This window comes from Microcebus murinus, chromosome 9, assembly GCF_040939455.1.
Source record: "Microcebus murinus isolate Inina chromosome 9, M.murinus_Inina_mat1.0, whole genome shotgun sequence".
In the NCBI taxonomy this organism is placed as follows: Eukaryota; Metazoa; Chordata; class Mammalia; order Primates; family Cheirogaleidae; genus Microcebus; species Microcebus murinus.
This window is the reverse complement of record NC_134112.1, coordinates 38,995,383-39,018,484: the sequence shown is the minus strand read 5'-3', so window position 1 is coordinate 39,018,484 and position 23,102 is coordinate 38,995,383. Positions and strand designations below refer to the sequence as shown.

The following is a 23,102-nucleotide window of genomic DNA, read 5'->3' as shown; positions in this document are numbered from 1 at the left end:
TGGTTCCTAACAGGCGGCAGACTGGTACTGGTCCATGGCTGGGGGAGGGAGGAGGAGGATTGGGGATCGCAGTAGAGAGCTCTGAGGAAGATACTGCCAAGGGTAAACACCCAATAAGTTGCTGCCCAGGTACTAAAACCAAGGTATTATTCCAAACCCCATGCTCTTTTTCCTACATGATTTTGACTTCTTTTAGTTTCTGGTCAAAATTGTTTTAAAATCTTATTCAAAAATAGCAGATTTCATATTTGTGTAAAAATCTAAAACAATGTTGAGGACTGTGATATTAGTATATATATATATTTTTTTTTTCCACATTTCCTGTCTCATAACTCCCATAGCCCTCATTACAGTCTTTTGTTATAATGTTTAGCACTTTAGGCCTCAGAAGCAGGGAACAGAATCTCTCTCTCACTTTCCCCTGCCATCCTTTCACTAGCTCAAGGGAAGACTTTAATCTGATTGTGGGTTTTAAGACCTCATTTCAGAAAGGGTCCTGCACCTCCTACCCTGGAGTAAGGAACACTGCCCAGAGATGCCAAGAGGAGTCTAAAACAAACAGGCTTTGCTGGATTTCCCCTCTCAGTTTATTAGTATTGAATCAGACCCTTTTGTCCAATCACATTTCTACATGGTTGTCAATCACATCTATCCAATGAATTCTTTGTAAAAGGCCCCAGAGGACAGGTTTCAGAGAACTTCCTTGAGGGTGGCATGCTCAGGGAGGGCATGGAAGCTCCGCACCCCTTCCCACACACCTCAACCTACACATTTCTTTATCTGTATTCTCTGTAGTATCCTTTATTGGAACCAGTAAATGCAGGTAAATGTTTTCCTGAGTTCTGTGATGTTTCCCTGCTCTGGCAAATTAATTGAACCCAGAGAGAAAACTGTGTGACTTGAAGCTGGTCAGTTGGAAGTTCCAGAAGGCACAGACTTGCCACTGATGTCTGGGTGTAGAGGTAGGGGAAGACTTGGGGACTAAGCCTTCAACCTGTGGGATCTGATGCTGTCTCCAAGTAGACAGTGTCAGAATTGAATTGGAAGACACCCAGTTAGTGTGTGCTGCAGAATTAATTGCTTGCTTGATGGTGGGGAGAACCTCCCCCCCACACACACACACATTTTGTCACAGAAGTCTTCTGTATTGGGTGGTGGTGGTGGTGGTGGTGGTGCAAGAGCAGAGAACAAACAGGTTTCGGGGTGAGTTTTTCCCCCTAATGTTGCTCAACCCCATGAGATGTCATTTGTACCACAGTGTACTTGAAAAGGCCTCCTAATGAGTTTCATATGACAACCCTATCCCATTTTTTTCCTTCCTCCCTAATTTCTCACCATCCTACCTTCCAGCTGCTTTAGGTCCTAAATAAAAAAGCAAGAAAAGTAAAGACCAGGAAATTTCATAATTATAGCATGTGGTTTTCAATTCAACACCTTTTATCTAGCTTATATTCTACTATGAAATATAAAGAGAAAATGAACAAAACTTTTATTTGAGTCCACCCAGGAAACAGCTTGTATCAGCTCCCAAGAACTAATTATTCTCATCTTTTCCCAACCTGTGGTCAGTAACGCCAAGTTCGTACCTTGAATCCTGCCACTGTGTGTGTATTAGTTTTCTGTTGTTTCTATAACAAACTACTACAAATTTGGCGGCTTTAAAAAGTGCAAATTTATTGTCTTACAATTCCATAGGTTAGAAGTCTGTCGTGGTTCTCACTGGGCTGAATTCCTTTCTGGAAGCTCTGGGAGAATCCATGTCAATAGCTTTTCCAGCTTCTGGAGGCAGCCCACATTCCTTGGCTCATGGCTCCCTTTCTCCATCTTCAAAGCCAGCAGATTGTATTTCTTTGACCGTTCTTCCATACACATACCTCTCTCTGATCTTCAGCTTCCCTCTTACACTTTTGAGGACCCATCTGATTACATTGGGCTCACCTAGATAATCTAGGATAATCTCTATTTTAAGGTCAGCTGATTAACAACATTAATTTCATCTGCAGCCTTACTTCTCTTTTGCCATAACCTAATATATTCTCAAATTCCAGAGATTAGAACATGGATATTTTTCGGGAAAGGCAAATCACAGTTAGGAATATTTAACACAACAGAAATTGGAAAATGCTGCAAATCAGGACTTTTTTCCCCCTGGAGAGCTGGCTGTGAAATGTTTGCCAGCACACCACTACCTCTACAAGTAATTATTAAAAATAAAAAACAGACAAATCTCTTATTATTATTTTAGGATTAAACCAATTTAACAGGATTCTTCTAACAATGTTGCTTTGTAACTTAAGATGTTTAAATATAGTACAGATGTTCCTCGATTTATGATGGGGTTATGTCCCAACAAACCCATTGTAAATTGAAAATACATTTAACACACATAATCCACCAAACATCATAGGTTAATCGTACCTACTTTAAACATGCTCAGAACGCTTACATTAGCCTACATTTGGGCAAAATGATCTAACACAAAACCTATTTTATAATGAAGTGTTGACTATCTCATGTAATTTATTGAATAAATTATCATGCATCATGATGTGCATGTCACTTTTGCACAATTGTAAAGTTGAAAAATTGAAAATTGTAAGGTGAACCATCGAAGTTGGGGACCATCTGTATACAACAGGGAAGCACAAATGACTGGCCAGTTTAAAACAAATGCATTTGCAATGTAACTTCACTTAGGATGAAGGTCTAAAAATCTTGTGTAGCATTAACTCCTTTCTTCTTCTGGTGTTAGGAACAAATAGTAAAAGGTTATTATAGAGCATACAAGCTGTTGCCTTTTAAGATTAAAAAACAACAGCAGAGGAAGAGACCTGAAATAAATTTTTCCTGATGCTATTTGTCATTCACATAGCACCAAATAATTCTATCTCAGGCATGGATTAACTCAGTATCATTTTCAACCTAGGAAAGATGACCTGCATATCAAGATTTTAATTCACTGAGTCATAATGCAAATCACAGAGAGTGGAACATTATTATGACATGCTTTGTGGGCAGTCATTGCTTTAGAAAACCTAGAAAAAATGTAAATCACACCACTTCTTAGACTTATAGCTCTGGTGTAAAGGCAATCACCTTGTCCATATGTTGAAATCAATGATATTTGCAATAAGGATTATTTAATCAGATTGTTAATAGTTGGATAGGCTTTTCTTTCCTCTGAGTTTTATATGACTTTTAGAATTTTCCCATTAAAGTTTCTGGATAGGGAAGAAATGCATTCCAAAGTTTATAATTATAATAGCTAATATTTAAGTAATGCTTTTTCTGCCAAGAGATATACTAAACCCCTTACATATAACATATCATTTAATTTTAAAGACAACCATATGAGATAAATCTAGAGGGTTTAGGGCTTGAATTCTGAAGTGTTTGAATTCAAGTCCTGGCTCCATCATTTTCTGGTTGTTTGTTTTGTTTTTTAAAAGAAAGGACTCTTTGGTTTTATTTGTGACCTATATCTGCTTTCCTTTTTAAAAAAAAATATTCATCATTAATTGAAATGTGAAAGAAGAAAATAAACAACCTTCAAAATCCAGGACAGGAGAGGGTGTTTCAGCACAAACATAATGCTTTATTTGGAAATTTTTAAAAATCTATTTAAAAATATCAACTGGGTTGAATGGTGAGAAAATACCACTCACAGTCCTTTTGCAAAAGGCCTTCTACCATCTCCAATTCTGACTCTCTGTCACTGGTTAAGAATCACTTGTAACCACTTGAGACTAGATACTCCAATCTGAATACTTCATGAACTGGTCCTTTATTTACTCAACAAATATTTAATGAACACCAGCTATGTGCTAGGTACCATCTTAGGTGTCCAGAATACAATAATAAACAAAACGGACAAAAATACTTGTCCTCATGGTGCTTACATTTTAGGGGTAGAGAGACATTTCAAACAAAATAAGTAAGCTAATGATATAACATTAAAAGGTAATAAATACTGAGTAAAAATAAAGGGAAGTAGATAAAAAGTGATTGGAGTGAGGTAGGGTGTAAAATTTTGGATGGGGAAGGCCTCATTGAAAAGGTAATAGTGGAGCAAAGATCAGAAAAAATTGAATGAGCCATGCTGATATTGGGGGTAAAGAATTCCAAGCAGAGGGAAGGACAAATGCAAAGTCCTGCTGCAGGAACATGCTTCTGTTTGCAGATCAAAGATTCCACATTTGGTGGAAATGTGCAAGCAAAGTGAAGTGAAAAGGGGAGTCAGAAAGCTATTGGGAACAGAAGAGATGGCAGATTGTGTAGGGCCTGGTTTGGGATTTCATTAAGTATCTAGCTTTTACAGAGCAAAATGGGGAAATGTTGGTAGGTGTTGAGCAGAGGACTGTCATTCTCCAAGTTATGTATTAAAGATTACTCTGGTTGCTGTGTTGAGAATATGTTTTACACAGGAGACCAGCTGAGAGGTCATTTTAATAATCCAAGTTAGATGATGGTGTTTTAAGACCAAGGTGATAGTGCAGAAATTGTGTAGAAAATATGTATTCTAGATATATTTTGAAGGTAGACCAAACATGATTTATTGATATGGGGTGTGAAAGAAAGTTAATGAAGACTCTAAGGTTTTTTGGTCTAAATCATTGAAAGGACCCCGAATGTTGCAGGTGGGGCCTAATGGGGGGTGTTTGGGTCACAGAGGCAGATCCCTCATGAATGGCTTGATGTAGTTTTCACTACTGAGTGAGGGAATTCTCACTCATTACCCTCAAGAGCTGGTTGCCAAAAAGGAGAGGCACCTCTCTTCTCTCTTTGTGCTTCCTCTCTTGCCATGTGATCTCTGCATATGCCAGCTCCCCTTTGCCTTCTACTAAGAATGGAAGCAACCTTAGGCTTTCACCACCTAGACACCCAACCTTCCAGCCAGCAGAATCATGAGACAAATAAACCTTTATAAATTACCCAGTTGCAGATATGAATTTACAGTAACACAAATGGACTAAGACAAGTAACTACTGGGAAGTATTTATAAATTCTGAAAACTGAAACTTTTCAAATAGGCATAAATGCTAACCAAGGACAACATCTGTATATAAATGTAGCTTTGCCTGGTGCCCTCATTAACGTGAAAAACTAACACAGCAGTCTGTTTGCTGATTAAGAAGCACTGTAAAAGTACAATTTTAACTAAATTCATTCAAGGAAAAAAAGAGTATGTTATCTTTCTTGGCAGCATTGACATCTAATACATTTCTAAATGACAATTTACCTCTATTGCCATTGTAATTTCCTAAATAGCAGTAGTATAAAGTAGTTTCTTCTTTAAGACATACTGTATTTCACGCCAAATTTAACATTTATTCTTACATTGCAAAGTCTAAAAATAAACACTGAATACAAAGATGTTATTCTAAGTGTCTTCAAGATCTATAAAATCATCCTCAATAGAAAATGCTATTACTTATTTCTTAATGTACCATTTATTTGGAATTGGTTAATGTTTTTCAATCACTGTTTCTTTACATAATTTTAAACTTTGAGGTCAGTGATTTGTAACAAAGTCTCTAAGGTAGTTCTCAACACAGGCAGGAATGGCGGCACTTTTGCCCACCAGGGAATATTTGGTAATGTGTGGAGACATTCTTTTACAACCTGGAGGAGGAAGAAAGGAATGCTTCTGATCTATAGTGGTAGCGGGACAGATTAGCTGCTAAAACATGCTAAAAATGCACAGGACAGTTCACTGCAATAAAGAATTGTCTAGCAGAAATAATTGATAGCAACAATAGTTGATAGCAAGAGAAAACTTGCTCTTAGAGATTGAAATTATACATGGCACGCAGGAGTTAAAAGTATAGTTAAGTAATTGAAAAGCCCTCTGTACACTCTAAATTCAATACCAGGGTTCTAATGCCAACCATTTGACTAACAGAATGAATTTAATCCAAGTTTTAGTTTCAACTGTTTGAAAATCTAAAAAATTTTATGAACAATCCATGTGATTCAATTGCTTAGTTCAGTTTCTGATATGTAAAATGTGCTCTACCTTGTAAACAACATTTAGTCATATAATTAAATATTAAAATCCAAAATAGTCCAAGTTCCTCAAGTTTCTATGATGTGATGACTTACACACACCTATGTGAAAATTCGATAAGATATGATTGATTCTTGATTAGCCATCCTTGAAATGTTCTGCTCACTGGACGATTTGACTTGACTAAAAGGTCTGAGCCATGTAAGAGGTAACATCAATCTATGAATTCAGTATTTCTCCAACCTAATTCAAATTCCATAACCCATTTTAAAAAAGACATCTCTCCTACATTTTTCCCACCTTAAAATTGCTACTAACATACTTTCTGGCTTTTGAAAACCTGCCAAGACTCAGCAGCAGAAATTGTCAAAATCTCTGGACTTCTAGCTCCATGGTTAGTATGACAGACTCAGAATTCAACTTCAATCTTAAAACCAAAGCAACTGAAAACGTTGAAAATCCTCAACAAAGAGAATGCCACGGTAAAAACCATTTTCAAAAGTGCATAAACTTCCAATATCAGCCAGTAACAGAAATCCAGGTTTCCATTTTGCCAATGTTACAAAGGCTTCAGTATTCTTCCCAATCTACCTTTCTATAATGTCCAGTTGCTAAATATGCTCTAGTGAAGTTACAAATGGTCTATACACAAGATGTGTTTTATTATACAAATACATAGAAATTCAAGAAATTCCTTAAATTTTAATAGTTTATTTCCTATATCCTGAAGTTCAAAGCATTTTTTCAGCATTAAAGAGTGACACATATCAAGTTTCAGGTATTTATTAATCAGTGTAATCCTCAACACAATACATCAACATGATTTCATGCATTTAGAGGAGAAACATTTCCTGGTTAAGTGAAAAATTGTGCGGATGGCTTCTGGAAGACCTTCATTCTGAGCAGCTTTATAGTGAAACATTTGGTTTAGAAGTCTGGACCTTCTTTCTTCAGTTTGCTATAATCCACATTCACTGAGTAGAACTTGGAAAAGAAAAAAGATATTTTAGATAACCTATCAAACACACAGAGATAGCATAAAGTTTTATTCAGTTTTCCTACAGTAACAATTACAGATGTGAATTTTTAAAGCATATTTAACAATGTAAAAGTCATTCAGAAAAAAATACTATACCCTAAATTCCAGTTCTTTAATTATGGTTTTGGTAAAATAAAAACATTCAGTCTACCTCTGAAGGGCAGTATAAGAACAGTCTATTAGTCAGAAACCACAAAAAAATCTTTTTATTTCAAAGTCAATAATTAAGAATTCCTTCTTATACTTTCAATTCTATAAGTTTTTCTTTCATCATCACTAAGTACATGGAAGATTCTCCAAGAGAACAGAGGAATATAAAGAATTAGCATCCCTACTCAGTTAATAAACCGCATAATTTAGATGGCGAGATCTTGCAACAGATATAATTACTAGCCTCTTTTACTAGCTAGTAATATGATTACTAGCCTTTATTTTGTGGTTTACATAACTTTTTAGACATGAATTGGCTTGCCTCAATGCCTTTTCTATTTTCTCTGTCTCTGTCACTTAGATGTTTCCTTAATTTCTTAACCTGACCTGTATCAATATCAAACTGACATTTCACCACCTGTGGTTATAGCTTTTAAATAATACTGCAATTTTTGCATGTTTAAAATTTCCAAAATTCTTTATATTTAATTAATTTTATAATAGAAAAAAATCTTACTATATTTAAAAAACTGCCTATCACTCCCAATAACTTTTTCAAAAAAATGATTTATATTTGAAACTGGTCCAGAGTTTCTACTGAGTAAACATTAAGACTTGTATATAAGCCTAACTAAGGCTATAATCTTTTCAGTTTATTCATTCTTGTGCCAAAGAACACTGAAGAAGTTGTGTTATAATTACTGTATTATTTACCTCAAAAAACCCAAAATTATAGAACCATCAACATTTTCTTCAGGATCTTAAGCAAGGAGTTCACAAATCTATATCCATTATTTCTTCAAATCCTTTTCTTTATTCCTTCAAATATACTCTAACTTCTTTATCTCTAACTGAAAACCCTTATTTTACTTTATCCTTTTAAAAAAGAAAAATCTTCCAGTTGTAAAGTCTATTACTCAAGTATCCCTGAGACACATACAGACGCAGACTTTTATGGACAGAAAATTATGAATAAGCCATAAAGTAGTATTCTTTGTTCTGACATCATTCTCTTAAAAAGCAATGAACCTAGACAATGAGACTTAAAAAAAGAAACTAAGTGTGCTATGCTCTAACATATTAATAAAATATTAGAAAGAATATTTACAAAAGAGTCTGCAGGTATATTAAGGAGAAGAAAATAAACATTTGTTGGGCTCATGTCAGCCACTGAGCTAGATGCTTTATGTGTTATCTTAGTTAATTATCACAACAACACTCTCATTCTTACTTTATAAAAAAGGCAATTGACGATCAAGTTATATGACTTGCCAAACACTGATTAAAAAGGAAGATCAAGGCCGGGCGCTGTGGCTCACGCCTGTAATCCTAGCTCTTGGGAGGCCGAGGCGGGCGGATTGCTCAAGGTCAGGAGTTCAAAACCAGCCTGAGCAAGAGCGAGACCCCGTCTCTACTATAAATAGAAAGAAATTAATTGGCCAACTGATATATATATAAAAAAATTAGCCGGGCATGGTGGCGCATGCCTGTAGTCCCAGCTACCCGGGAGGCTGAGGCAGAAGGATCACTCGAGCCCAGGAGTTTGAGGTTGCTGTGAGCTAGGACGCCACGGCACTCACTCTAGCCTGGGCAACAAAGCGAGACTCTGTCTCAAAAAAAAAAAAAAAAAAAGGAAGATCAAGCCCCTACACCCATGCAGTAGAAAGCTCATGGTACCTTTGCCAATTTTCTCAAAACTAAGCAGGCTTCTGATGCATTTGCTTCATACCCAAAATTCCCTCTAGAAGCAATTTTAAAATCTGTTTTACTTTTCAACTTCCAGGCCTCTATTCTTTTTCTTTATTTAAAAGTGGCTACCTTGATAGTCTTTGAAACAATAGTTGGGAAGGTACAACATATTCTGATCTTAGCTTTGAGGCATTTTACTCAGTTGACAAGTGCTGCTGGGCTTTTAACCATTAAATCTTATTTCAGTTCTATCTCTTACTATTTGTATTCACTAGGTTTTGCTAGATCATAGCATGGCAATAAATAACACCCTGCTATGAACTGAATGTTTATGTCCTCCCAAAATTCATATGCTGTAACCCTAATCCCCAACAGTGATAGTATTTCAAGACTGGGAATCTGGGAAGTAATTAGGTCATGAGGGTGGAGCCTTCGTGATTGCATTAATGCCTTTATAAGAGACAAGAGTGAGCTCATTTCCTCTCACTCTCTCTAACTTGTGAGCACATAACCCAGAAGATAGCCTCCATCAGGAACAGAACTGACTGGCACCTTGATCATGGACTTCCCAGCCTCCAGAACTATGAGAAATAAATCTGCTGTTTAAGCCACTCAGTCTATGATATCATGGTACAGGAGCCCAAACTAAGACACCCTCAAATCTTAGTGGCTTACCTAATAAAGGTTTATTTTATTTGACTATTTTATACGTCATTTGTAAATTGACTGCTCCATGTTTTTTTCACTCTAATTTGAAACTGATTGACTAGTCCTTACCTGTCAGTTTTGGTCTCATGAGAGATGGAAAACAACAATGGGGGAAACACACAATGGTTCATAAGTGGCAGATACCACTTCCCCCCAACTTATGATTTATCAAAGCAACTCACATGGCCAAATCTGATACCAGTGGGCCAGAAAAACAAATTATCTTAGGGAGAGGCTGTGAATGATGGAGAGAATAATCTAGTTTATGTCATTCTGCTTGGGTTTAAAAGCAGTAGTAAGTAGGCTTCATTCACTCCAGGTTCCCAAGTTTCTGAATTTGGTTCCTTTCATTTCTACCATTATGTAGCATAACTCTTCATCCTCCCAGACTCTAATATCAGTGTCACAGCTATTCGCAGACCATTCTATGCCACACACGTTTTTGTTGTAGCAACACTCCTTTTCCAGTTCACATGGCTCACACTGGCACATATTATCATATTCCAAAACATTAGCAGCTGGATGCATTATCAGAATCATTGGTTATACTTTTTGAACTACACATACCCAGGAACTCCAATATGGTCTCTGTGGAAGGACCAAGGCCTGCTGTTTTTTGTTTATTTTTCTGAAGTTTCTTGGTTGTGGAATGAATTTCCTCTAGAATGGACTTAATTTAAACAAATTCATAAGGCCAATACATAAACCAGGATGCCTATTTATCATTTTTTGAGGAAAAATCCACACAGATCAGATGGCTGTTTTAGCCTGGCCAATATTATTTGCTTCTTGGAGGGAGAACTATTTAGGGATTCAGAAGACAAATTATGAGTGGGAAGTTTGAAATCACAAAGGGTGATCTTAAAAGTTGGTGTCATCAGTAATGAAAACATACATCTCAAGCATGGATGTATTTCAACTAACGGATCCAGGACACACATTGGTCAGGGTACTTCTTCTTAAGAGTGCTAAAGCAAACTGCCAGTTATTCTCTTTTGATGAAGCAGCTTGGTATAGAAAGTGCATGGGTCAGTTAAACACTTTAAATAGGTGAATTGTAGTGATGTGAACTATACCTTAATAAAGCAGCCCTAGTTTTTAACATTTGTGAGGGTCTGTCTTTGTATGTAAAATTTTTTAAACATAAGGAAGGCTACGTTTGGGGAATTAATAAATGGTCTCAGTGCATGAAATCATTCTCTGGAATAGTTCCATAGATGATTTTAAGTTTATCTAGGAGGTTCATGGTAAAATTTAAGCTTCAACTGACTTTCATTTCTTCCTATTAAGGCTCACCTAAAATATTTTAGCCACACCAATAAGAACAGCTAGCCAAACCAAACAATAGATTAGTGTTACTCAAAGTGTGATCCATGGACAAGAAGCATCAGCATCATCTGAAACCTTGTTAGAAATGCAAACTCTCAGTCTCCACAAAAGACCAACTGAATCAGAATCTCTGGGAGTAAAGGTGAAGAATTGGAGGTTTTAACAAGCTCTACATACAGTTAAATCTGAGAACCAACTGCTAGACTATCCAAGAACTAACAAAATGGTAAATATGACAGTTATACTAGCTTTCCTTATCTCTTTGTGAAATCACTATAATTGAGACATTATCTTAATTTCATACCAAGTTTAAAGACCAGGAATAAAATTCCTAGAAAAAATATCAGAACAATATGCCATTTTAATTTCACAAATCTAGCAGTCCTTCAAAGTTCATTATAATGGACTTTTATCTATATATTCAATTTCAAAAAGAAACCACCTCATAACATAATTTATTATAATATACTTTCCAGCAATTCTGAAACAATTCAGTTACCTTGTATTGATCATTGGGACCCAGCTTGTTCCAGGGTTCTGGGTTATTCTTTCTGTCCCAACTAAAAGAAATAAAACATTATGATTGTTATAGTATTAAAACACTATTTAAAATAGTGTTTTGTACTTCTTAAGAAGCTATTAACTCGAATAGATCAATCTCACTTTCTATTAAGTGCAGTGTTATTTCCATTTCAGAGTTGAAACAGACAGGATCTATAATAAGCAATCCCATGTAATCAATTAGAAAAAAGGTAGAACAAAAGGCCTCTTATGGCAGCTTGTTCATGTCTCTATTCCTATCACAAGAGACTTTATACTTGGCTTTTACAAAGGTTTCTATTTCATAAAAAAAGTGATATATACAGAATAATGCTGAATCAATCTTTTCTTTGCTTATTGTTTTCCAACTGCAAAAAGAAACATTACCTATTGTGGAAATGCAGGCAAAAAAATTTACATGTGCCAAGAACCATGATTAAGTATTTTATAAAAACAATTATTATTATGTCAATCCTCAAGTCATTACAAGCAGTTCTACTTTATCAAAGAGAAAATAAGACTCAGAAAAATTAGATAATTTCATGAACCAGAAAAAGAAAATGACAAGGGACAGATTGGAGATGTTAACTTATATTACATGACTCTAAAAGTCAGTTTCATTCTACTATGTGATGCTACCTCCCTAGAAAGACTGTGGCTCCTAGAGCAGTACTTATATATGTTTAAGTACTTACCTAACATCTGGATTGAACAACGCCAGACGCAAGACATACAGTGCTGCTCCAGTACCGCCAGTTCCAATAAATACAAAGAGGGGGATCAACTATAACCAAATGCAAAAATAGAATGAATTAATAGCCATCTTCAACAATTTAGACACTGATCAACATGAAGCTACACATTCTACACATTGATTCCCAAGTTTTAAACTACTATTTTGTCTTAAAATTTGAACAAATGTGTACATTACATTGAGGTAATACTTCTTATAACTGTGGTCTAAAAAAATGGAATTTGCAAAGGACATTAAGATGATTCTGGTTTAAGTATCTGATTTTTTAATGTGGAGCAAATTATATGGACACTTTTAAATTTTCAAGAGAACATCAAGTTTTCTTCACCTCTCTAATATTTATACATCATTTCCACTAAATTTTCTGGTTTTCTTTATCCTGAAGCTTGAAAAAAGTTTCTTTGTAAATTAATTAAGTGTATCTCCATACAGACGTTTGAAAAACAAAATCTCTATGATATGAGGAGTTTGAAAAACCAAGTAAACACGTCTATTATACATACTGGCATTAGCCCAAATCTCTAAAAATGTATTGCTGTCAATGCTTGCTGACCATTTATGGAACTAGATTTAAGACAAACTTAAGACTGCACATAGTTTTAGGTCCACAGCACATTGGTGTGCTGGGGAAAACGAGATACAAAACTTAACTGCAATTAAATTCTGCGCTACCAAATTCCCCCAAATACAAAGACGTACAAATGGAGGATTCCAAATCATGGATCCCTCATATTTGCCACAAGGCCTGGTGTTGCAATACAGTGAGTATAAGATCTTCAAGAGATGTTTTACGACTAGGGGGATCTGACCTATGCTAGTGTCTGACACAGCGCACATCTATTCCTCTTGGACCTACCAAAATGCAAGGCAGCGCGGCCACCAAATTGTTCCAACATTCAGTAGTTTATTTTCCTCGCAGATGTCCCTCATCTTCCGCCCTGCCAGCCCACACCCCACAATGCAGGGCCTAGAAGGTCACAGCTCAAGGGCCTGGGGCAACCGAGACAACAACACAAGGGGAGGTAGGGTCTAGCCCGAGAGAAGGGAAGTGGTTGTGAGAGAAGAACGTTCCCCGGGTACCGAGGCTGCCGCACCCTGACAAAAGAGGGACAAAGGAGGACACCGGGAGAGGCATCACGAACTTACGCTCGGATGTTTCTTGGCCTGACCGAGGATCTGGCGAAGCATGTTTGCGGCAGGGCCTCGGGTCTAAAAGAAGAGAAAAAGAAACCTGCTTGGCAAGCCCTGAACTGTCTGCACCGAAGCTCTGCGGACGTCCAAAGTCACCCAGTACCTCCTACCTGAAGGACCCCTGGCTGGAAGGGCAGCCTGCGGCAGGAGGGCCCGGATACGGCTGTCCTTAACAGTGCCTGATTTGATCCAGCTACTCACGTGTCTCTCCTAACCTGGCACGAAGATAACTATTCCATTTTATAGTATAACATCCTTTATTCATGTGCTGCGTGTATTTCTGACGGGAATTTTTTTGCGCTGACTCTAGGACCCTTCGACTGACCAGACAGGCACTTTCCGAGGAGGCCACATATGGAGGAATGGGGTCAACGCGCGGGCAGGCGGGCCGCGCGCTCAGCGAGTGGGGGCGCCTCTCGCAAGGCGCCTGAGAGCCGGGGCCGCGCGCTGAGGCACTGGGGGCGCGCGTGCCGGGCGCGCGCCGGCCGACCGGGAAGGCCGCTGAGGGAGTTGCGCGGCGCCTCTGGCTGCAGAGTGCCGGGCGCCAGGACTGCAGGTCGGGTCTCTTGCCGCTAAGGTCAGCGGCTGCGGTTTAAGCAGACTGCAGCTGCTTCCTGTCGTAGGCTGTCGCTTACAGGCAGAAGTCAAAAACTAGTAAATGACTTAAAGATGATACTAGTCCTTTCAGTGTGATCTCTTAACCCTCTCCGGCCCTGGCCATTGGTTGAAAGTCCGTCACCACAAAGACCTTTGCGACGTGCCACCGTCCCCTCTCTCTGGTCCCGGAAATCGCATTCTTTTTTTTTTTTTTTTTATATATATATATATTTTTTTTTTTTAAACAGAAAGTCTCCAAGTAGGAAATCGCATTCTTAAAATGTGTTTCCAATGTTCCTGTACATAATCTTTTTAACCACTCCAATCCAATTTTCGTTTATCGATTTTTTTAACCCGAAAATTTTCCATAGAACAGGCTTTATGGGGGCTCTGGGGATAAAACGGACACTCTGAACCCTTTTCAACCACACTGCGTAGCTTAATGCATTAATCAAATGATTAAGCAAGTAATAGGAAGAGTAGAAGAAAACTCCGAAAAGTAACATTAGACCTAAAGGACATTAACTGGGTAAAACCAGAGAATGCAGGTGTAAGAGCAGAGGTAATGCTTGTGAAGGTCTAGCATGAAGTTTGGGGGAGCTGAAGGAGGTCTGCTATGGCTCAAACCTGAAAAGTGAGGGCAAGGTGGAGATTAGAGCTGCAGGCTAATGCCTACTTGTACGTCATGGGTTTTGTACTGAGAGCTTTGGGAAGATCAACAAATACAAGATGTTGTGGTTTTAAATTATTGCTTTGTCTATCATTTAGGGTTGATTAGAGAGGGGCTAAACATGAAAAGAGAGAGTTCCATTAAGGTGCCATTATAATAGTTTGTATTAGATAATAATGGTAGATTGGACTAATGTAACAATGTAATGATGAAAAAAAGATTCCAGAGACATTTAGGAGGTGGCACCAACAGTACTTGGTGGTTGGTTCAATATAGGGGAGAGAAAAGAGAGAGGAGTCAAAAATCATTTCAGAGATTCAGTTTTGACCAGCCATGTGGATGTTGATCACAATTATTGAAATAAGAAAATGATGTGTAAGTGCATATGTAAAAATGCAAGTGGATTTCTGTAGGGCAGAAGGGAGATCTAAACTAAATGAATACATTTAGGACTCAGTTTATTGATGGGAAATGAAGCCATATGACTGAATAACATTGCTTGGGAAGAGTAAGTTGAGTGACGAGAGAGAGAGAGAGAGAGAGAGAGAGAGAGAGAGAGAGAGAGAGAGAGAGAGAGAGAGAGAGAGAGAGAGAGAGAGAGAGAGAGGACAATGGAGCTGAGGAATTCCTACCTGGAATGCTTGAGAGAAGAGATATGGCCAGCAGGTAGGAAAACAATAGATAGTGACTATTAAGGTGACATGTGAAGTTTATGAAGACTGGTGTCTTTTTTCATTCATTCAGCTAATCTTTATCAAGTACCTACTCTGCAGTAGGCACTGTTCTAGCCACTAGGGTTATATCAATGAACTAGAAAATTATTCAGCCCTAATGAAGCTTACGTGCTGATTGGGAAGACAAATAATCAACAAGTAAGATTATTTTAGATAGTGATAAACCACCAAAATAGAATAATGAGAAAGAAAATGACATGGGAAGGATGGAGAAGAGAATGTTACTTTAGGTAGAGTGAACAAGGAAGGTCGTTCGAGGATATTTGAACTGAAACCCAAATGAAAAGAAGGAGGTAACCTGGTGAAGATCTGGGGGAGAACATTTCCATTGGCAAGAGAAATGGTTTTGAGATTTTAAAAAACAACAAGGAAAAAGTGCTCAAAAAAGTTATCAGTGTGGCTGATCCATAACAAAGGAGAAGGAGAGGAAAATAAAATCTAAGAGGTAGCAAAGATCTCCCAGACATGGACCTTACAGACTACCATAAGGAGTAGGGTTATGTTGAAAAATCAGCACAATAAAACGTGGAAAAAATACTTTGAAGTGTACAAAGAAACCTAATAGTAAAAAAAGGTAGACAGACTTTCAGGAAAGACATTAGAAGAGAGTAGGCCTCTTCTTGCAATATTTTATTTTGAATGATAATAGTTGATAATAAAATAAGGGTACAAGAATCTCATTATCAATAAGAAAGTAAAATCCAGTGACTTAGTTTTTTTTGTTATTGACCTAGTTTCTAGAGGTAAAAGTATTATAAATAGCCAAGTAATACTTTTGGAAATGTTCACAAAGCAGGGTTACAAAATATAAATTTCATTAAATATTAACCAAAATGTCAAACTGTAAAAGTTTAAATTTTGCACATTAAAGTTAGCAGAAAGAGTATGTGACCTATATTTTAAGCAGGAATAGGTAGAACAGAGACGACAGTCTAGAAAAAGAAACCATGGTAGAGGAGTTATTGCAAAATTCAATGTGAGCTCTTGAAATAAAGTTGGTATGTGTAGATTAAATTGTATACAAATATTAACACCTGCAGCCCCTCTCTAGGAAATATCCCTTGCCTCAGTAATGTCAGGCTTGATAATATGACTTGCTTTATTACCAAATGAAATGTGAGAAGTATCATGTGTTATTACAAGAAGAAGCTTTAAGAGATAACATGCCATGTTCTGTCTTTTCCTTCTACCACAAGATCAGCAATGTTCTAGATAGAGGCCACTCCCAAACTATCAGTTTGGGAGTCAAGGTTGTAACTATCTGGAGCAGAGCCATTGCCAAACTATTGTGTATGTGTATTGCAACCTTTGTTGCAAGTCACTAGATTTGGGAGTAGTTTGTTAATGTGGCATAACCCAACCTACTCTGAGTGATAAATATTCAGTACTGAAGTAAGGTGGCATGTTACCATAATAAAAGTACTAAAATATTGGCATTAGATTCAGGTCTAATCAGGTGACAGGGAAACTATTACGAGAAGCTAGAAAGATGGCAATCTATATAATGCAGTGTTGGAACATTTGGTGAAACACTTATTTCAATTAATTGTAAGGCAGTTAATGTCCCTGATGAACTCATAGCTTTCAATGAAATATTATAGTAGGCAAAGAGTATGTTAACAGCATATATTAGTTACTACTGGCTACAATTGACAAGATAGTGCAATAAAGAGATGGATTCAAAATTATTGGTCAGCCTGCAAGCTTTAATGACAGAATAACACATCTAGAAATTTACAGATGTGCAGAGTTGGAAGATCCAATTGAGTCTCATATCCAGCTGTATAAGATAAAAGTGAGAGGGTATTTGGGCTACAAAGTCAATTAGAACATCAAAACAGTGGCCTAATCAAGAATGTGACCATCACACTTTTGTTAAAATATTTCAATAAAATATCTTCATTAAATCCTTTCAACTGAATAATTTGAAAGTCTGAACAAGGATGTTGCTCTCTAGCAAAGCCTGATAGGATCAAGGTGACTGACATTAAGTCTAGAGAAAGAGAGAAGTATGTCTCAAAAATAATTGTGGATGTGGCCATTGGTATGCAGAGCTGACTAGAACCAAATAGAAGAGAAGTAGAATACATAAAGAACCAACAGTCTTGGATTAAAGAGACTGTGGCTGTTTGAGATGTGAAATGACACAGGCTCCCCAATCTTCTGGAGATAAAAAGCAGCTAGAGAGACATGCTCATCTTTCCAGGAGGGCCTGTTCACTAATGCCCTCCTTAGATGGCTCTAAGGCAAGACTACCCAGGCAGAAGGTGAAGCAAGAACCACAGAGAAGAATGGACTAGAACTAATTCCAAAATGGCAAAATCAGGGCCTACCCAAGGAATATTCCCCACCTTCAGTCAGTAGCAACTTCAAGCCAGTGAAATTTCAGGACCAGTGTCTACCTTCCATTCTTTTGCTTCCAGAATAATATCATTCATTGTAATTATCCAGTCCATGTTCCACCATTGTATTTTGGGGGTTGTGAGGCAAATAACTTGTCTTTGTTACTTCATAGATCACCAGATCAAGAGGAGACATACCCAGAACAAACACAGAGACTGCAGCATCATTCATAGATCATAGATTTGAGCTGGAAATAATGACAGTACAGGACTTTTAAGTTATCTCCCTTGGGGAGTATATTTTGAGAAAATAAAACAGAGAGATCTAAATGATTGTAACCAGAAGGGCAGACTATGGTAGATTTCCTTTTTGTTCACAAATATTTAATGTCCTTACTGGAGAAATATTATATTTTATCTCCCTTTTGATATCAGTTTTAGCCAGGTGACTTGATTTGTGTAATGAAGAATACAAAAGTAAAAATACTGATAATACAGAAAGAATTAAGACTGTGGGGCCTGTGGAAAACTTAATGAAAACTGTGACAGTGTACTGGACTGTGCAGAATAGTCAGGCTTAAAAAGAGGGGGAACTGAATTTCATATAGACCAAAATCCTGAACAAGGCAGAAAGAAACGGAAGTTCATAGTGTAAGTGTGTAGTGTATGGATGCAATTGAGATGAGTTTAGTGTGATAGGGGCTTAAATTGCCTAGGAGGGAGTTGTAGAAAATGAAACTGAAAAGGTTAGCCCAGACTTTTGAGAATTTTAGATTTGGGACTTTATTCTTTAGGCAATGAGGGTTTATAAAATGTTTTGTATCTAAACACAGAATGAAATAACTGCAGGGCATAAGATAGTAATAAATGAATTGGAGATATCCTTTATTCACTCTGAGGCTTACACCCTCCGGATTTCTTATTCTTCTGTTTGCTTTAATTTTTTGAATGACTTTACAATACAAAAAACATAAATATTAGTTGTCCAAATTAAAGGTAAGTTTTATGGTGAATAGCTCTAAAAAAAACCTATGCAGTGTATCAATAGCACTCAAGATGAAGTATTTCTCTTGCACAGTTTCCCTGAGATCTCTCGCCTAGAAAATTCTGGAAAGTATAGTGATTATATGTTGTTATTAATGTGTGACAATAAAGAAATGGCTTCTTAGAGAAAAATAATTTGATAAGTGAGCCATGGAATACAATTATATTAATGCAAATTGAAGCCATAATCTAATTTTTTTATTCTGTTTGCATTTGGGCATTTAATTATTTTTCTAATAGATAAATTGACAACTGGTTGTTTTACTGATAATGCAAATACAAATTATACGTTCACTTGTTAATAAAGATTTTGCAGCTATTCTTAATCTAAAAACAAATATGTTCTTCCATTAGTATCATGGTTATTTAGCATAAACTATATTTAATTATAAAATTTCTATTAGAAAAATTAAAACAGTTTTTGTTCTGTGAAAGTTTACTTCCACTCTTATAAATATCAAAGCTTTGTTTACTGTCATCAGTTTAAATTAAGTACCTGAAGCACTTTATGTATAAAATTCAGTGAATCCTAAAAAGCAGAAAGATTCTAGAAATTTTAAATAATGGTACTTCTTTTCATTGAAACCTTCTGGTTAAATAACATTTTAGGAAAACTGTATTTATAATTTTGGAAATATTATGCCAAACACCTAGATCTTCAAATTATAGCCTTTTTAAATTTAGATTTCCTATGTTCTATTACTCTTCTATGTTGCCATTTATTATCTCTTTGCAATTACCTTTCCTATGAATCTATACATCTATTCAGTCATTTGTTCAGTCATTTATTCACTCATTAATCATATATTGAGTGCCTCCTAAGTACTATTCATTGTACGAAGTGCTTAGGATAAGACTAGCACACTGATGTCTTTTTTCAACACTTCATATTCTAGTGGGTCTGGCAGATACATAATTATTACAAAGCTTTATGATAAGTGCTGCAATAGACATTGGAATATGACTTTGGTTACTGGGTGTACAGTGGTGCCACTTACCAAGATCAGGAATATGAACTCATTTTTAGAAATGTTGAGTCTAGGATACCTATGGAATATTTTCCAACTAGAGACACTCTGAAGGCAGGCAGAAACATCACTTTTGAGCTCAAGAGAGAAATTTAGGCTGGGGGTACAATTTAAAAATAAATGACATATAGATGAGAATTAATACAATGGAAGTTGATTATCTTGTCTACAAGGTTGTGTAAAAAGGATAGCAAAAGAAAAGAGTCAATGCTAAAGTCCTAGAGGACAGGAACAAATGAAGCTGAAGCTAGGAGGAAGGAGGTAGTAAAGAAAAGTTAGAACAAGTCAGAAATGTGGGCAGATGCATTAGTCACAGCTCAACCTGAGAAGCAGAAATTCTAAGATGTGTACATGTATAAAAAGAGATGTATTATAAGGAATTAATATTATGCAATTTGTGGGAACAGTATTTCCTTGGCAGCCTGAAGTCAGTAGGGGAGGCAATCAGGGAGGGAAGAGGGACATGAAGCAGAGAAGCAAAAATATATTAGAACCTGAGGGAATAAGTGGAAGCCACAAGGACACAGGGACCCCACTGCTCTCTTGTTGCTTCCAAAATCCCATCTTCAATGATGTGAGTGACCTGCAGAAGAGGCTAGAGCCCTTTGTCACAGAACTAAACACAAACCAAGTCCAGAAATATAAAAACTAAAAGAGGAATTTTATAAGAACAGGAGTACTAAGAGGTGTTTCAGGGAATCTTATACATTCCACACATACTCCTTTGTAACCCCATTGAGTTGTACACCCCAATGTCTCCTTGATAATCAGGATCAAAGATCTAAACTAATAGAATAACCTTTTATTTGCCTGTTGATTGATTGACTAGCTTGAAGAGCTCAGAGTGACCAGGTGGCAGTCTCGACTTCCAGTTTCATGAAACCGTTGCTGTATCTCCTGATGGAAGCATTCTTCTCTTGAAATTAAGACTTCTAGACCAGCAAAGCCTAAAGTCACTAGGATGGGAAGTCAACATTTCACTAGTGAATCACGAGGGATAATAGTAAGAAGAACTACTCCCATACACATCTCCTTGAGTTTCAGACCCAGGAATTCTAGCAAATAGTAGCATATATTGTTCACCAGTTTAGAGTATATATCATATACTAGGAAATGTTGTTCCAGCCCACCAAAGTGTTGCTCCCAATTGGCACTCTTCCTGAGTCTTCAAAAGGCTACACACCTATTTTATTAGATCAGATGTTTAAGGGTGATGGAGCATATGGTAAGACCAGTGAATTCCTTGAATATTAGCCCATTGCTGTATTTCATTTGCTGTAAATTTAGTTTCTTGGTCAAAAGCAATACTGTGTGGAATATCATTTTTGTGAAGCATTTCATAAATTCATGGAAGCATTGTAGGCAAGGAAAGCAAATCTTTGTCCATGGTGTCTATGCATTGACAACAAAGCACTGCCCCTTCCATGATTATTTATATCTTCTACTGCAGCAGTTCTTTGATGAGCATCCATTTGGAACACAAAAATCTTCACACTCTGTGCCAATTCAGAAACATCTATCCACATATCTCTTTCCCAGATCTCATTGTTACCAATTTTCTAAGTATGTCTCTTCCAAATCCCTGGCTAAACAGTCAAAATGTTAGCCATACCTACAAGTCAACATAGATCAATACCTCTGGCCCTTTTTTCTTCCAAACAAAATTAATATCAAGGTGAACTGCTACAAGTTCCGCTCTCTGGGATGTTTATCTTTTATTACTGTCTCTCAGGGCCGATCTAGAGTGGGACTAAAGTGCTATCACTGTCTACTTTGAAGTATTAACAGCATTTTATACACAACTATCTTTAAACCAGGTTCAGACATTTCTTCCTCAATTAACTGGAAATGGAGAACTTTCCAGGGAGTCATATGTGCAGGTTGAAAGGGAAGGAGGCACTACTGCTGGAGGATGGACCATGGGCATTTATGACACTTGCTCATGCTACTTACTTACATCTTTAGGACCTGTTCAAATGCTGGTTTCTTCTATTTTCATTTAGTGATGGAATGTTGCTGTTCATATAAAATCTTATGCCTTTGTTTTTCAGATAAGACCAAGTCTATGATGAATAACTCAGATAGTGTCGTAACTTGCAACAAGCACCCAAGCATCAACAGATATGCTGGTTACATCTCAGCAATGTGTGTGGCCACCTACACTTGTTGCAGAGCCTTCTTTTGTTTTGGGCCCTACCCAAAAGTATTAATAGCCGCTTTTCAGGTTGCTCAGTAAACAGGTCAGAGTAGCACGCTCAATTGAGGTAAATGTTGCCTCCCAAATTCAAAGAGGCCTACATAATACTATACCTCTTCACGATAAGAGGAGCCAGATGCAGTCCTTCATTTTGAAAAGGATATCTTGACATATCATAAACTATTGGAGCCCTAGAAATTTTACTGAGGTGGTAGAAACCTGATTTTTTGTCAGATTTACTTCCCCCCATCTGGCCTACAAGTATCTTACCAATATGTCTAGAGTAGTCATTGTTTCTTTTTGCCGGGTCCAATTAACATATTATCAATGTAAATGATCAGCATGATTTACTGTGGAATAAGGACAAAATCAAGGCCTCACTAGACATGCTGGCTTATGTCTATAAGCACTTTGAGAGGACAAGGCAGGAGGATCATTTCAGGCCAGGAGTTTGAGATCAGCCTGAACAATGCACAAAGACCCTATCTCTACAAAAATTAAAATAAAATTACCCAGGAATGGTGGTGCAAGCCTGTAGTTCAAGCTACTTGGGAGGCTGAGGCATGAGGATTGCCCAAGCCTAGGAGTTTGAGGCTACAGTGAGCTATGTATGATTGCACCACTGTACTCCAACCTGGGTAGCAGAGCAAGACCTTATTTCAAACTAACAAACAACAACAATAACAACAAAAACAAAAACAAAAAAACTAGGTTCCTGCAACAGGGCTGAAGAATTGACATAACCCTGAGGTAAGATAGTCAAGGTATGGGACTGCCAACTAGTTCAACCTCTGCGGAAAGCAATATGGAGATACCTTAAAGCGATACAAGTGGATCTACCATTTAATCCAACAATCCCATTACTGGGAATCTACCCAAAAGAACAAAAGACACTCTATAAAAAAGACACCTGCACTCAAATGTTTATAGCAGCACAATTCATAATTGCAAAGATGTAGAAACAACCCAAGTGCCCATCAATGCATGAGTGGATTAATAAAATGTGGTATATGTATACCATGGAGTACTATTCAGCTATAAGAAACAACGGTAATATAGCACCTTGTATTTTCCTGGCTAGAG

The 23,102-nt window shown here is 37.1% G+C and overlaps 1 protein-coding gene across 1 annotated transcript; it reads right to left on the bottom strand.

The window, feature by feature from the left end:
- Positions 1-6,774: 6,774 nt before the first annotated feature.
- Positions 6,775-13,549, bottom strand: COXFA4 (cytochrome c oxidase associated subunit FA4). Its single transcript, XM_012757096.3, has 4 exons — positions 13,363-13,549; positions 12,158-12,246; positions 11,422-11,482; positions 6,775-6,991 (listed from the first exon to the last, which is right to left on the bottom strand). The coding sequence occupies exons 1-4, from the start codon at positions 13,402-13,404 to the stop codon at positions 6,935-6,937; spliced, it is 249 nt and encodes an 82-aa protein (XP_012612550.1). The 5' UTR covers positions 13,405-13,549; the 3' UTR covers positions 6,775-6,934.
- Between the last annotated feature and the right edge of the window lie 9,553 nt (positions 13,550-23,102).